The 16,713-nt window shown below is 39.7% G+C and overlaps 2 protein-coding genes and 1 pseudogene across 5 annotated transcripts in view; 1 reads left to right on the forward strand and 2 right to left on the reverse strand.

Annotated features, from left to right (window-relative positions):
• Positions 1-603: 603 nt before the first annotated feature.
• Positions 604-3,624, reverse strand: LOC122643616 (annotated as a pseudogene).
• A 3,233-nt stretch (positions 3,625-6,857) lies between these two features.
• On the forward strand, positions 6,858-7,481 carry LOC122644869 (B3 domain-containing protein At2g33720-like). The gene has a single exon (XM_043838246.1). The coding sequence runs from the start codon at positions 6,858-6,860 to the stop codon at positions 7,479-7,481; it is 624 nt and encodes a 207-aa protein (XP_043694181.1).
• A 4,495-nt stretch (positions 7,482-11,976) lies between these two features.
• LOC122640697 (ELAV-like protein 1) overlaps positions 11,977-16,713 on the reverse strand; it is a 30,945-nt gene continuing 26,208 nt past the window's right edge. For 3 of the 4 annotated variants that reach the window (XM_043833949.1, XM_043833936.1, XM_043833942.1), the window contains 3 exons: positions 14,539-14,643; positions 13,234-13,371; positions 11,977-12,165 (listed from right to left, as the gene is read on the reverse strand). In XM_043833949.1, the coding sequence (XP_043689884.1) occupies positions 12,097-12,165; positions 13,234-13,371; positions 14,539-14,643 (312 nt within the window). In that variant the 3' untranslated portion in view covers positions 11,977-12,096. Of the gene's footprint in view, positions 12,166-13,233; positions 13,372-14,538; positions 14,644-15,252; positions 15,321-16,713 lie in introns of those variants that run through there. The other variant, XM_043833958.1, reaches the window with a different exon arrangement.

The following is a 16,713-nucleotide window of genomic DNA, read 5'->3' on the forward strand; positions in this document are numbered from 1 at the left end:
AATAAATAAATTGTAAAGCATAACCTAACACAGGACCGAGTCAGGCTGGGCTTAGCCCAAGGCCTCAACCTTGGTCCAGCCTAACCAAGACCCCGGGTCTAAAAATTTCAACCCTAACCCACCCTCGGAGTTGTGAAATCCAGCCTAGACCTTGGTCGGGCTGAGGACGGGTTCAGACCTATAAGGCCAAACTTACTATCCAATATCAATCTAGATCAGTCCATATCGAATAGATTTGCCCTTGATTTTCAAAAAAAAAATTTATTTACATTTTTATTCATAATTTAAAATTTAAACTAATACATCGATACAGGATCGCCCCAAAATCGAGAGCTCAGGCGTGCCATGAGACTTGCAAATGAGATCACTACTGAACTCTGCTCCATCAGGTGTTAAATGGGACAAATTTTTCAATAGTAAATTTAAAAAGCATAATCATGAATTCGAGAAATTCTTTTTTCATTTTTAAATTATTTTCACTTTCCCTTCGTTTACTTTTTTACACACAATCAGAGGAAGTCATATTTCATTAAAGAGAGAGAAATTACAAAGAATTCCCACATTCATAATGAAGTCATCAAACAACCTATAGATCGATGCTATAGAATGAGCAACAATAATTGGTCAGAGTTGTGAAAGAAGGCTCAACATGGTTGAGCGTGGCCTACATCTAGCCTCCAATGGCTTAGATTTGGGCAAAGTAAGCCCGGTGCCTTCCTCCATGTCCACCATCTCTTCTCCAATCCTCTCCCACTCAAAGCATTGAAATAATGAGCCTAAAGCTAAGCCAACCACACGAATGGCCAGGCCTTCCCCAGGGCACCCCCTCCTTCCTGACCCAAATGGCATCAACTTGAATCCATCTCTTCCCCCTCCAACTCCTTCCATCCTCTCTGGCCTAAACTCTGTGGGTTCTACCTATAACTTGGGGTCATTTTGGATTGCCCACACGTTCACCAATAGCATTGTTCCACGTGGGACGGTGTAGCCTCCTACAATGCAATCTTCTGATGATTCATGAGGTACTAATAGTGGGCCAGCGGGGTACATCCGAAGTGTCTCATTGATGATGCAGTGGAGGTATGGGAGATTGGCGAGATCTGATTCGTCGAGTAGTCGACTGTGTCCTACCTTAGCATCAATCTCAGCTTGGGCCTTTTGGAGGACTTTTGGTTGGTTTAACAAAAGTGACATTGTCCATTCCATGGTCCCTGCCGAAGTATCACTACCAGCTGATAGTAAATTCTGCACCATATCACATTATTAGAGAACCACCATCATCACAATTTCAAAAAGGAAAGGAATTAAATAAGTTACAAGCCCCTACTGCAGCGTGCACCCCAAACACAGTGAGGTGGCAAAAAGACAGTCCTACCCCTGCCCAAGCGGGGATAAGGTGGTCTTTACTGCCTTGCTGTGTCTGGGGTGCACAACAGTAGGGGCAGCTTGGAAGTAGAGGATCCGATCCCTGATATAAATGCATTCAATGTTTCAAGCCATAAAGGAATAAACGATGATTATTTTTAGTTGTTATTTCTCCGCATTTAGAAATGGATTCTACAGTTCAAATACCATAAAATAACCTTTATTCCATACATACTTGTCAAAAGCATGTAGCGCACTAGGGACTTAACTCCTCTCAAGTTCCCTGTCCGGTCAGGTTCGTAGGTTCCTCTCATAGGGGTCGGAAATGGTGACCTCACCCCCTACCCGAACACACTGACCGGGTGGGGTGAGGTCGTCATTTCTGCCCTCCCTATGAGAGGAACCTACGAACCTGACCGGGCAGGGAACCTGAGAGGAGAAAAATTCGCGCACATAACCAAGGTTCAAAATCGAGGTATCGGATTCGGGATTGGTCATGTCCGATATCGATCCGGTTCGATCAAACTCAGCTTGGATCGATTTAACAGCGATACGTGTTGGCTCCCCAATCCCCAGGGAGACAAGCACAATGGGCTATCCTATACTTCGGCTAATGATGATATCAATAATATGTATTGTCATCATTTAACGACTACTTATCAAATTGAGTGGACTCGTGAAATTATCCTCTCCAATTCCTTCAAGTACGGTAGTGCAGCAGTGCTAGATGAGATCGGATCTAGATATTCTCCGGCAGAATACGGATACCTTTAAATAGATTTGGATGGATCAAATTCAGATTTTCAATCATTCGTTTATTTCTGTGCCTTGTATAACCCGGACCTTCCTCTCCCTAACTGATACAATTCACTCTAAATCCATATCTCTTAGATCATGATTCTTTTTTCCTCATATTCTATAACATGTTGATCTTCAAAAACCCTCAAGGTCATTATTTACTTAATTTTTTACTATTAAGCATTCGGATTTTTATTGGAGTATTCGTTTTTTTTTCCGAACATCTGTAAACAAATACGGATGTGGATCAGATTTGGATTTTTCGATTATCCATTTACATCCCTATCTTTGAGTGGATCAATCGATCCTTTTTTTTTTTTTTTTGGTGGTGGGGGGGGGGGGAAGGGTAGCCAGGGTTGCAACTATGTTCCTGCTGCCCCAATTGTAGGTGCCAATTTGGAATTCATATGGATATTATGGAAAATACAAAAACTTAAGAGGGTATTTGTGAACCCAAAGGGAAAATGAATTATTCCAAAGGAATATGGCTGCAACCCATTTTCGCCGGTACGAAATCGATGATCAAGAGAGAGAGAAAGATTTTACCAGTGCGATGCCTATGATAATTTCGTCGGTGTAGTACTCTGGTTCAGCTTCCTGTAGTGATAGTAGAACATCAATCATCGTCTTCGTCTTTTTCTCTGATTGTGTCTGATGAGTTCCCACCATCCGATGCTCTTCGATCAATTCCTGCATAAACCCAGTCCTCTTTCCCTCCAAATTCACAAACTTCTTCTCCAAACCCTTAAACAACCCGACCCATCTCAAGAGTGGCAAGAAATCTCCAACGTTTGACACACCAGAAACAGCAAACGTTTCCTTCACAATCTCTCTGAACCTTCTTGCCTTCTCCAAATCCTTCACTCCATCACCATAAAACCGTTTTCCAGCTATCATCATCATTATCACGTTAAGGGTCAGCTCAAAAAACATGGATTTCATGTCTACCGTCTTAAAAGATTCTCCGGTGGTGTCGTCGGCGAGCCGCCGTAATAGAGAGCGTACCTCATTGATCCGAACATTAGAGAACATCTGGAGACGGGTAGAAGAGAAGATTTCGACGGCGGTGATGCGCCTGAGATTGCTCGTATGGTCGCCGTAGGGTGCCCATACGAGCACTGTGTAATTGTAACCCAAGTATTTCCCAACGCGGAGACGAGGGCGGTTGGCGAAGACGATGTCATTGGTTGTGAGGCATTCTTCGGCTACCGACGGCGAAGAGACCAGAAGGACACGGCGTGAACCGAAGCGGAGGAGTATGATTGAACCATAACGGCCCGAGATTTGGGCTAAGGTGCGGTGGAGTGGGTTTTTGAGGAGGTAGAGATGGCCGATTATGGGTAAGCTGAGAGGGCCACTGGTTGGAAGGTTTTTTCTTTTTAGAAGGAGATTTCTTGAGATGAAAAACAAAGCTAGAAAGAATAGAAAGTAGTAGTAGTAGAAGAACGATAACATCTCCATCTTTTTCTTTTTAGGAGATTTCTTGGATTAGTTTGTCTTAATTTATACTTTGTCTTATCATCTTCATCTTTTTACTCTTAATGATAAGTGTCAAACCAGATCCTCTCCGGCATGCTGCCCGTAGTGGTCTGAGCGGTGCAGACTGAGCTCTATGCACAAAGATCGTCTTATCCTTGCCAAAACTTCTTACCCGAGCAGGGGTAAGGCGATCATTGCGCGCATAACCCAATCTACACCGCATAGGCCGCTACAAGCAGCTACGCCGTACACGATCTGAATTGGTCAAATTTCTAGAAGGGGAGTCGGATTAAGATACAAAGTTGGAAGTACAGAAGAAGCGACCATATATCCTCGCTACGACATCATGTGCATCACGAATTGGATGGTGGATAGATTTGGATGAATCAGGTGGTATCTTTTTTTGTTTTAATTGTTTTGGACATGTGTTTGTCTCATCGCCCATGTTGGAAAATCTCCTACACCACAGCAATGTCAGGAGAAATAAAAAACAAACAGTTTTATGGTCATAATTAAAAAGGTGAAAAGTGTTAAAACGGATCCACATGATCAAAATGAGAAAGTCTGAGTGGAATGAGATGCTGATTCTTGGTTCAAGGATGGAGGGAGGTCAATCCTTTAGAGCATAGACATTTTATAAATTTATATCAACATTTAAAAAAACGCTTTGTATGAGAAAAGGATAGACGCTTAATATTAGTAGCTCATAACTTAGTTAGACGTGCAAGGTTAAGTTAGAATAGTGGAAAAAGAATTTTGTTCGGGAGTATGACCAATGTCAGTATTATAACAAGTCTATATTTTTCTTCTTTCTATGTGAAAAGATATATTTGCCCTTTTGTGAGAAAATGAATTTTGTTCAGGAGTATAGCTTATGTCAGCACTACAATGAGTCTATATTTCTCTCCTTCTTATGTGAAAAGATACATTTGCCCTTTTATTTTGATGAGGAGAGAGATAGATATATATGGAAGTGTTGGACCCAGCACTCTGTCTACCCCTCTTCTCCCCCATGGAAAAGTCCCCATGCAGCCTCCCTCAAACAAAAAACTACTTCCTTTTCTTTATTTAGTTAAGTTTTCCTTCTTTGCATTAAAAAAAAAAGGTAAAGACTGGGCATGCTACTGTTGGACCCAGCACTCCGTCTAGGATTTGGATCCTCTACTGCTGAGCTGCCCGACAGGACCGTGCTGCCTAAACACGATCCTACACGTAATGTCCGCCTTACCCCTGCCCAAACGCCTTGCCCGTGTGAGGGTAAGGCGGTATTTACACATAGCACCGTGTCTAGGCAGCTTGGCAGTAGAGGATCCAGATCCCTCCACCTACCTCTCACCTCCCCCATGGAAAAGTCCCCATGCAGCCTCCCCCAACCCAGCCCAACCACCACCACCCCCCCCCCCCCCCAAAAAAAAAAAAGAAAAAGAAAAAGAAAAAGAAGAGAGAATTGATTGAGCCTAACTTCAATGGGGGTGAAAGAATTCAGTTGTTTCGGGCTGACATTGACTACATCGAAGCCTAGAGAAGGTAGCTGTCACAAGTAGTTAATTGAAAACGCCTAATGAGTTGACTTGAATTACCCATAAGAACAGCATTTTTCATTTGCGATTAATTCTACTATTCATTATATATCCTTTGTCCTTGATGAACAAAGAGGAACATTGTGGTATTTCTTACAAGTTTATTCATTCTTAGGATCTTGTAATTATTTCTCACCCTACTCTAGAAGATTTAGCCAATGTTTTAAGAGCCTGATCGATTAGACAGTTGAACCACCACTCGGAAAGGCATTGTGGCCCCTGTGCCAACATGAGAGCATGCATGGAAGCATAAACATGTGGGATTTCCATCTTTCATGGGGTGAGGCAATCATTTCATGCCCCCCCCCTTGTACCTAGGCTCAGGGCCAAGTTTCCTTTTAGGATTCTTTTTCCATAGTTTTTTAGAGACAACCTTCTTGTTGCTCGAAGCCTCAGTTTGAATCATATTAATATCTTCTTGAATCGCAAGCGTCTTCTAGGGTTTTTAAATAGCCCTTCCTCTTCATTTGATTGTGCTGCTGCTATTATAAGTGGCTGATATTTTGTCAATTAGGCTAAGTTTCCCTTCTATTATATTTCTTTTTGTCCCTAGCTGTATCCTTGAATAAGGAAGCCCATATTGGGTTGAATTGTTATCCCCTTCAATTCGCTGTCCCCTCCAATTCCTCACATGGGATGGAAATGACCAACCTACCCCCTGTCCGAAAACACTGTCCAAGTTGGGTTCCACTCCCCCCTATTAGAGGAATTGGAGGTGCCCGCGAATTGGAGGTGATAATTATTCATATTGGGTTCCACTTTGAAGTTGTCCTCTGTATGTTGGCTTAAACCACCCAATTTCATTGCAAACCCCAAAAAAAAAAAACATTTACGTAAGGTGGTCATTTCCGCCCCCACTATGAGAGGAACTGGAAAAACTGTACCGGGTAAGGAATCTAAGAGGATAAAGATCCATGGAGTGGGGCCCTCAACCTTGCGTCATCATTAGTTTCAATCCATCCATGACTCCCTCCAGTCCAGCCCATTCTCCCAATCGGGCCAGCCCTCAAGCCCAGCCCATTAAACCATCACTCTTCTCCAGTTGAGCCCTCTCCTCTGGCCAACCCAGCACATCTTCGCTTATGGGCCAATTCGTTCTCCCCTCCTCTGGGCTAAACGTACCACAACCATTTTCGTATCTGATTCCGATTTGATCTGGTTTCTAAAACTATGAACCATTTTTTGTGGGCAAAATTATAGGGCTAGACATCCCATGTTTTTAATTTACAAAATCAGAATCAAAAGGCATGGTTCAACCAGACACATCAGCTGGTAAACCATCCGGCTGGACCAAATAAAAATAGGATTTGTTTTTAGAAACCCACCCAGAGGACCATAAGATAAGATAAGACCTTCCAATTAATTTAGTAACTTCGGTGTTTCAGCGTTTCCAATTTGCTGTACACGTAGCCCTGAGGTAGATAGATAGTTTCATGGATTGGAGGTCAAGAAATTAGATTCTGTCTTGTGTCACTAACTATATCCACTCTCTAATTCAAGTAAGAATAGGAGAGGATTGGTTTTTAGAAACTCAAGACACGTACTCACTCAATTCCGACTAAACTGAGAGTTAAAGCTGTTTACGACTATAAATAAATACCTTACGAACCCATTATCTCCCATGTTAAACATTCGATGGCTGTGAAGAGGAGAGCAGAAAGAGAAATTTCTGAGAGAGAGAAGGTAGTGAAGAAAATGAGAGGAGAAGAGGATGATGATCCATTGGTGGAACTGAAGCTGTGTACCGAGAATATAATATTGGCCGGAATAATCAAGAAGAAATTGACGAATAGTGATCTGGACCATCTGAGTAGAGTGATATTGCCAGGGAAACAAGTGAGGAACTATGTGCTGCCTTTCCTTTATCCCGCGGAACTCGATGAAGTGGAAAGGGGCAATGGAAGAGGAGGACTGATGGTGCGTGTGAAGGACTTGGACACGGATACCATCCATTGGTTAAGTTTCAAGAAGTGGGAGAGCAGTGGGTCTTACAAGCTTGGGTTGAGTTGGATTCAAGACTTCGTGAAGAGAAGAAACCTTCATAAGGACGACGAGATCGTTATGTTCTGGGTCGACGACGATTCCACCAGAAGGGGTTTCTTTTTCTCTGTTGTTAAGAGATTTTACCCTCCACCTGATCCTTCTCTTTGCGAATTCGCACGTGAATTCCTCAGTCTCAGCCCTCTTACGCCTGATTATAATTCTGCATGGAAGGAGAGGTGTTCAAGCATTGATGATTACTTAGCTGTTAGAAATTGAAGGGAATAAGAATCAAGAAACTGATCATCTTTTGTTTTGTATATGGGTTCACTGAACACTGTTTCTTGAAATTTTTCTTGGAATTACATAAATAAGTGATCTGAATTTTTTTCATTTTTTTTTCTTCCTAGTATATTTTTATTAATTCTTGGATCTCCTAATAAGTGTTTCTTTTGTCCTGAATTCATAGGAAAGATATTAATTGCAGTTATAATTTCTATTCAGTGATTGGCTTGGATCTGTTTGGTTGTTTCTTTTTTAAGATAGATTTTAATTCCAGTGTAAGAGAGCAGAAGGTTTCCCCACAAAACCTCAGAGATTTTCAGAATCTTGTTATAATGAAAGAAAAGAAACTTATTTATTCTAATCGTTTAATTAAGTTTCAGACAAGTTGCCTTTTTTTACGTAGATCACTCATGCTTTTTCCACTGTGGTATGAAGCCAGAGATAAAAGTTTGCTGATCCGAGTAATCCCTTTTAAGGCCTAGTGAAGTTGTGGCTTAGTTATGAAAATTGTAACACTTCTTCCACTTCTGCTTCATGTAATGAATAAATTTCTACTTACCAAAAAAAAGAAGTTGAGGTTTAGAAGAAGCCTAATGAGTAGTATGAAATTCTTATAAAAAAAAAATGGGAAAAGAATGCCACCTGGTCGTGACAAACAGGTCGTCTTGTGCCCTGACACTGGGGCGTGCAAAATGATCATCGTATCCCTAGTCATTTCCGGGGTTAGGAGGTACAGCGGTCATTTCGTATGCCCCTTGTCAAGGCGCATGGGTGGCATGTGCACACCAGGTGGCGTTTTCTTTCCAAAAAAAATATATAATGAAATTCATAAAAGATATGGACAAAAAAATCTTCAACAGTGCTCTAAGCTTGCGATGCACTGTAGTGCAGGCTTAGAGCTCAACACATAGAAAATGTGACATCCAATAGTGTCGAGCTCGAGAAAAAAGGCAAAAAAAAAACTGTCTTGCATCGAGTTCGCACGGTTAGATGAAACTTCTTCAACTTGTTGAGCTCTCATGTCCACATCGCACTCCACCGCAAGATGATATATTGAAGAGGGATCTATACACTACCATAGTATATTTGGCATCAGACAAGTCAGAGAGGGAAACATCTCTTTTCATGAGTGTCGGAATATACACACCCACGGTTATTAATGATTACTGGTCAATGCTTTTCCATCTTGATCTCAGGGTTTAATTCACAATATCATGATCGTTATCGATCAGTATCAAGCTGATATTAGAGTTTTTTATTTATTTATTTTTTTTTAAAAGTCATTTTTTTAACCAAAAATCTAAGGTACAGGCCGAATTATATTGATCAGATATCAGTATCGGGCACAGCCGATATTGATACGGATCAACTGATACATACGATTCGATGTCGAATCCTAAAATCCTGCTTGGTTTCAAAGCCTAGAGAAAGGTAGCTATCACAAATAGTTGTAGAACCCCTAGTGAGTTGAGTTGTATTACCCATAAGAACAGTCTTTTTCAAGTTCATGATATAACCTTTGTCCTTGGTGAACAAAGAGGAACATTGTTGTACTTGTTACAAGTTCATTTATCATCATGGATTGTTCTTAGGATCATGTAAATATTTCTGTTCTTAGGATCTTGTAAATATTTCTCACGCTACTCTGGAAGATTTAGCCACTGCTTTGAGACCCGAATCGACTAGACAGTTGAACTGCCGCTTGAAAGAAAAGGGCGGAATAGATCCAACGACATGCTTTTCATAATATAATTTAGGGAAAATTTCACGGATACCCCTTTGAAGTATCCAATATCTCAGAAACTTATCATACTTGATCAAAATGTCACAGACATCCCTTATTTTTATGAATTTATTTCAATTTAGTCCACTCCGTTATTTGTTAACTTTTTTTAAATGATGAAATTACCCTTATCACAGTGAAATCCCTATAATACCTTTAATGATGAATTAATGATGTTAGAAGTTAGATTTTGAAAAAGACAATTTTGCCTTTTTATTTGAAGAATCTGGGGAAAGCAAACGAGCTTAACCTAAAAGCATGGATTCGGGTTGTTAAGAGGCGTCAAAAGGAAGGTTTTGAGTCTCGTTTACGCCAAATACGTCGTCGTCCTCCTATTCCATTCTCCACCCCTCCAACGCCATTACTACAAAGAATCAACCCTTTTCCTTCTAAACCCAACCTCTCCTTTCTTTCTCTCACTCTCTGTCTCTCCCCTTTTCCCCATCTTCTTGTTCTCATCATTTATTATTCTTCTCTCTGTGTGTCTCTCTGCTTCTGTGTTTCTCTGAATCTGATTATGTTAAGATTGTAAGAAATCAACTGGCTCCACCGCCCAAACTGAGCTGAATTGAGAGGTCCAGTTCTCTAGGGTGGGTGAGTGAGTCTGCAATCTTTAATTTAGAGAGTATTTGGTTTTATCTATCAACATGGAGAAACTTAATTTTGCTAAGAACGGAGTAGTTAAACTACCTCCAGGTTTCAGATTCCATCCAACTGACGAAGAGCTCGTGGTTCAGTATTTGAAGCGCAAGGTGTTTTCTTTCCCATTGCCCGCTTCAATCATCCCTGAGGTTGATATCTGCAAGCACGATCCATGGGATTTGCCAGGTTGGCTCCTTCACACACATAAAAAGAGGGAGGGGAAAAAAGATCTGTATAATCCATTCTCCCCAATTTCAAATAATAACGAAACAGAGCTTCAACAATGGTTTTCCAATATGGCTCTAGGCCACTATAAACTTTCTGACTAACTGAATCAAAAAGACCATGAAGCCTGCAAATGGGTTGAGTTTTTGCATTCCAGAATGAATTCTAATGGGCTTTGCTGGGAATGGTTTCACGAGTTGTTATTTTGGTGAAGGGTTCATGTTTAGTTTGCAAATTTTTTTTTCCATTTGAAAATCTGGAAATCTGAATAATAGATTGGATTTGAAAAATGGAAGGCATATGGGTTTGGGATGGAATCAACGTGGCTGAGGAAGGTTGAGGAAGGCCGCTGTAATGGTCGCTGGAGTTGGAATTGCCGCTGGTAATGGTCGCCAGTGCCGGAGCAGGTGATGGTCGCCCAAAATGGATTTGCAGCAGTTCTCCAAAACGTTAAGAATATGGAAGAAGAGTGAAGAAGATGAAATGACAATTCTTTTATTTAAATAACTAAGGGGTAAAATAGATATTTCACCTTTGGGTACTAACTGTGCTTAATATTTGGGTGTCTGTGACATTTTGATCAAGTATGATAAGTTTCTGAGATATTGGATACTTTTAAGGGGTGTCCGTGAAATTTTCCCTATATGAGGAAAAAAACTCTGAAAGGCACCGTAACCCCTGTGCTAGCACGGGACAAATGGGAAAATGAATGGAAGCATAAACGGATGAGATTTCCAACTTTCATGTAGTGGGGCAGTCATTTCAAAGTCTGGCTCAGATTCTCATACGGGTCTCAGTCGCACAGTCACTTCAGTGGAGTCACATAGATGGGATCAGGCTGAGCAGGGGCCACAGTGCCTTTTAGAGTTCTTGTTTCCATAGTTTTTTCAGAGATTCTTTCGACTCCATTGGATTGACCATCCAACCAGCTGGATCAATGTTTTATGAACAGTCTAACAGGGTTAATAGAGAGATTGTTATGAGTCAAATGGAAATCCATTTTAATCTAAAACCCTAATGACCTAGACTACTCAAATCAGGCCCTCGGCGTTCTCGGCCAAGCGGCTCTGCCAAAACCCTACAGGAGAGGTTACCATAGCAAGAGGACTAGTGGACCATAGACCACAGGGTTTCCGTCAATCTGGGCTGTTGTGTCCCAGATCTCACTATTGAGTTTCACCTCCAAACTGTGATACCCTCATTATAAATGATTCCAATACAAGAGTATATTAGTATTCTAGAATTCCAGTTTTACCCCTTCTTTGCTTTGTTAATACTTAATAGTAGACAAAACAGTACAGGAGGAGGTTCAAGATTTCTACCCTCTCACATCATAAATAAACCACATTCCTAACACTGTTTAAACCATGAAATATAATGAAAACCACCATCAATGAATTACTTTGAAATAAAATGAAGATAACCATAGATGAAAAACTTTGAATCCAGAAAACCTACATCCACTTCTGTAAAAAATATAACTGTTAAAAGATCAGATCAACCACTTCACTTTTCTTTCTTTCTTTTTTTAGCACAGAAAATATATATTATATTCAAACCCCACACCCTCCTCCCCAGTGAATCAAGAGAGCCAATCCCATGACTTACTCTGTCAGGGATACCACCAACTGTGTTCGCAGTCATCTTCTGGTCATCACTGAATTTGGTATATCAACAAGTGGATCATATGTAACAGTGGATGGTGCTTATGATAAGAGGTGGAGGTGGTTACTCTTAAATAAAGTTCATGTACTCGTCAGAATCATAAGATATTTCCTCCATCCACCACCCAATTATGGTTTTCTCTAGCACCCAAGATAACCGAAGGGGATAATTTCATCTTGCTGCAATTTCTCTGAAATATACCAACTTCAGAGGTAACTTTGTCCAACAAACAGCCCTCAGCAGTAATTGGCAGCAGACGGGCCTTCACCCAATGAGTTACAGAGGAGATGAGATCTAATAAGGCCCATACCGCAATGAAGTTCTAAATGGCTGACTTGTGGAGGTATCACGGAATTGCATCAACTGCAAAACACAAATGCAGACGAAACATGAACAAGAAGACTAAACAGGAAATACAAGGTAATATCCAACATTCCAAATATATGCATTACACAACTTGACTTACCTATCTCTCTGAACTAACAGCCTAACACCATATACAAAACACAAATGGTTTTAAGAAGAAATATAAGGTACTCAAACAGATAGCAACCAATGAATGGGGAAGCACATTTTACATGCAGAGCGGAGGGACCAAATATCCTGCCTAGGAGATCTCCCAGGAAAAAAGTTACTAAATTTGATGATTTTAACCATCTGGTTGGCACAAACCAGAAGTACCCAGACAATTGTATACAGAGACCAAGAAAACAGGTGGTTACAAACATCTGACTGGTTTATTCCAACAGGAATAGTTCTCGCCAGCATAAAAAAGAATATAACATATTGCCACCATTGGTAGGTGCACATACCTAATAGAAACTTTGCAATTATTTTTTATGAACTCAGTGAGAAAAAGAATATCATAAACGTGAAAATTAATATACATATTGAGAAATTATGCTAAAAACATGGTTCCTCATCAAGTGGATTGAGGTTCAGGGTTTCGGACTCTTCACTTGTATTTACAAACACATATCATATTCAAGGCCAGACAAGTTCCTATAAATTGAAGGGAAATGGAACCCAATCACTCTTAGGTGAGGCAAACTGAAATTCCTGTCTTCAAATAAATTAAACACAAAGATTTAGAATATTTACAAAAGATGTTAGAAGACTGCAAACAAAATCATTGGATCTTCACTCAATGATCAACAGAAGAACGAGATCAAATAATAAACAGTAAAGCATTAATAGGTGGAACCTATACACCTATAAATTCACTACCTCTGGAAATCCAGAACCAAATAAGTTGTCATAGATGAATACTGAAGTGATTTTCTCACCCCTCCTCCACTCCCCCTTCCTGGGGGGGCCTCATAGACCATAGCAGTTAAACTGTTAACTCATAGATACTACTCTGCCAACGCAAGACGCTAAATTTGAAATAGAGAAATAAAAAATATAAAAAAAAATAAAAAACAAACAAACCTTGCTGTCATAGGGTTGATGGGTGAATAAATTTTGCTGTGTATGAATAGAGTGATCTGAAATTGCGGCAACAACAGCAGAAGAGCGATTTGTACTCGTTTCATCATTTTCTAGTGGAGCTGCACGATCCAACACGATCTGCATGAATGCAGCGCAAGCATATCAGTGTCAGAAATAACACTAAAGGAGTAACTAAAATTACAAGCCAACTTTTGAAAATAGGAATCTGGACCCCACAAAAAAGACTAAACAGACATACAGGCAAATCCTAAATTCTTCCTAACTTTGAATGGGCTTTATTTTCTTTCTTTCTTTTTCATAGAAACCTTGAAAAATTCAAGAGACACTTGGCAGGAGGATCACATAAGAGGTTGTGGAGAAAAGAAACTTCAGCATTATAATCCCCAAATTATTGAAATCATAAATTCATAATCACTGTCATCATCACCAGTTCACCACCATCAACAACTCATGCCTACTATTTGTGGCCTGCTACAAAAATCCCCTCCTCCTTCCCCTTCCACTCTGTAGGCCACATCTTCTGTCAAAGAATAGAAGCTTACACAAGACTGATGAATTGAACAAGTACTAAGATAATTCCACTAGGATTAGAAATCCCTTGTGCAAAAATAATGAAGTCTTTAAATTCCAGAGTTATTCATCAGAAGTAAAAAAGAGCGGAAGGGTCCACTATTTATGTCCAAAAACTGTAATAAGGACAATGGAAAGGACAAAAAAATTCTCCAACTTTATTTCACTACCAAGCATTTTACTCGAAATAAACAGAACCTTCAGAACAAACATGTCATACTGGAATTTTCAGAATGTGAAACAAGATAAAAACCTCAACAAACAAATCAAAACCTAGGAAGAGGACAAGAACTTTCAGCTGAGTGCTTATGAGGATCTAACAGATGGTGCGGTTGAAGAAAGACCATTTTCTTGATGATTTTACGGGGTGTGTTGAGAATATTATATTCATAATCAAGAGAGGCATAATTGAACAGTAACATCTATTCACAGGTCATTGTTTAGTCAACAAAATTTCAAACTAAAATATTCATTAAACAGATGATTATATATTCATTCAAACAGCTGATTATGAATATAATATTCTTAACATCTAAAGCAAAAATATCTTGAAGACAACTTCTGCCCTAGAATCTTATGCATCTTTCAAGAAGCATACCCAGCTGAAATTTCGTGGGCAAACATCATAAAACCAAACCCTCAATGAGAAAGTCAAGTGAAATTTGCAATATGTAAATCAAACAACTAATGACAAAAAATAATCTTATAATGCACCTTCTGTCCTAGAATCCTATGTACTTTTTGAGAAGCATACTCGGCTGAGATCTCTTCAGCAAATGTGATAAAACCAAACCCTCTATGAGAAGTTTTTGTGTCATCCTGTGGTAAACAAATTAAACAATTAAACCTTGAATGAGATAAAAAAAAATAACAGGAACAGAAAACAGAGGTGTCAGTTAAGAAGTAACTACATAAACCATAAAAAGAAAATTACACTATAATGAGTTCCACACGTTTCGTGAAAATTATACCGAACAAGCTTGTCAGATAGTACCGAACTACCACCCAATTACGATGGTTCTACTCCATATCATTCTTAAAAAACAAATCAAATATCTTTTTTTAAAGGGTGAGGATTTACATAATGATCACATAATACAAAACTAACTCCGTGGAAGCATTCCAGTGCCAACATATCCAAGTCTCTATGACAAAAATAAAAATCGTCACTCCATCATATCATATGGTTATCAGACCCGACCCTTGGACAGTTTAACAGGTCAGGCTAGCACCTGCCAACCACCCTCGAAAACAAAAGGCAGAAATTTGCCATGTTTCTTGGGACCCATTCAAACCAGGATTTTAAGTATCTCTATCTTATGAGAAGAAACAACGGTCAGCCAATACATTCTACAGAGTAGAGGGGAGGGAAAAAGGAATTTATGAACTTGGACTTAGATCAGAGAGGGGAAAGAAGAGAAATCTAACCAGGAGGTTGCCCAGTCCTGCCTGTACAAACTCTGCACGATCTTTTCAAGAAATTTTTTGTGTTGCTCCTGTGTCCAAGAATTAGGGGAACACATTAGGCAACGGGATACCGGAAACAATTTTGTATCTCAAGAACACTAGAAGACAGGAGCACATTTGGACAGGAAAAACGGAATTTGTCTACCTAAGATAATGAAGTATTCCATAGGCACTCTCTGCTAGTTTCGGAAGGAGTTCCCACAACTTGAAAATTTGTCTAAGCAAAAGGTTTTACAACATAATAACCACATAATTCTTATTATAATCAACAAAGAAAGGAGGAAAAAGGAATATTTCAATAAAAATGCAAGCAATCTACAGGGTGGAGGGTAGCACTGTTTTCTTGTTCAATTATGCTTGTTTCTCTCTGGGTTGCAGCACTACCTTGTTCAATTATGCCTCTCATATATATATATATATGGAGCAGATAAAGGTAATGCATACTCAGACCTCGGAGCCATTTAATACTCATCTGGTACATATCTGCCAAGACACATAGTGGGAATGCAAGGAAGCATCTGGCAAGCTGTGAATTAAAATTGGGGAAATATCATCCCCCTTCCCTCTAAGTTTCCTTAATATCAACCCAATACCCAAGTTTTGACAAATGATAATGCCCACCCCTACTTTTTAAAGATTCCATCAACCGTACCCTAAGTGATGAATTCTGTTAAAACAACATATGAAAAGACGATATTACCCTTGTCTCTAACCTCAATTCTTTCTTCTTTCTTCTTCTTTCCTCTTCTTTCCTCTTCTTCCAGAAGCCACGGTCACCACCACAGCTGTATCCACCACCACCACCGCTGTATCCACTCTACCCATGGATCTTGACCCATCAGCTGAGGAGTCACCGGCGCGCCGCCTACCTCCGGCAGCACCAATGTTTCCTGTACTATTTTCTATAATCTATTCTCTCCTTACTATTTCAATAAAATCTGGTCTCTCAATTGGACCTGTGACCTATCAGATCCGATCAATTGATGGAGAAGCACCCCAGTGGCCCAAATCACAATTCCCCATTCACATGAGCCACCACCCCTCTCCACTCAGAGAAAATGAAAGAGAATGGAAGAAGAAAATAAGCTCACAAAACAGAAGAGAACAAACACAACCCAAATCAAAACCAGGTTACACCACCAAATACTAATCCTCATCTTCATTCTGATAATCAGTATTTTCTTGTACAAACTCATTCAATCAAATACACCAAATTGTCACTTCATGTATTTATGAAAAATCAAAAGCAATCATCACTGCCAAAAACAGAGAAAAAAAAAGAGATTTTTTTCCTTAACAGTAGTAGAAGATGATAAGCCATCAATTTATTCAGTTATGTTGATGACTAGATGGGTTAGTAATGAACCTAAAAATTGAAGTATTACCAGTCCCAGAAGAGAATCTTCCATGAAACAAAGAATT

The sequence above is a fragment of the Telopea speciosissima genome, chromosome 1 (assembly GCF_018873765.1).
Source record: "Telopea speciosissima isolate NSW1024214 ecotype Mountain lineage chromosome 1, Tspe_v1, whole genome shotgun sequence".
Lineage (NCBI taxonomy): Eukaryota > Viridiplantae > Streptophyta > Magnoliopsida > Proteales > Proteaceae > Telopea > Telopea speciosissima.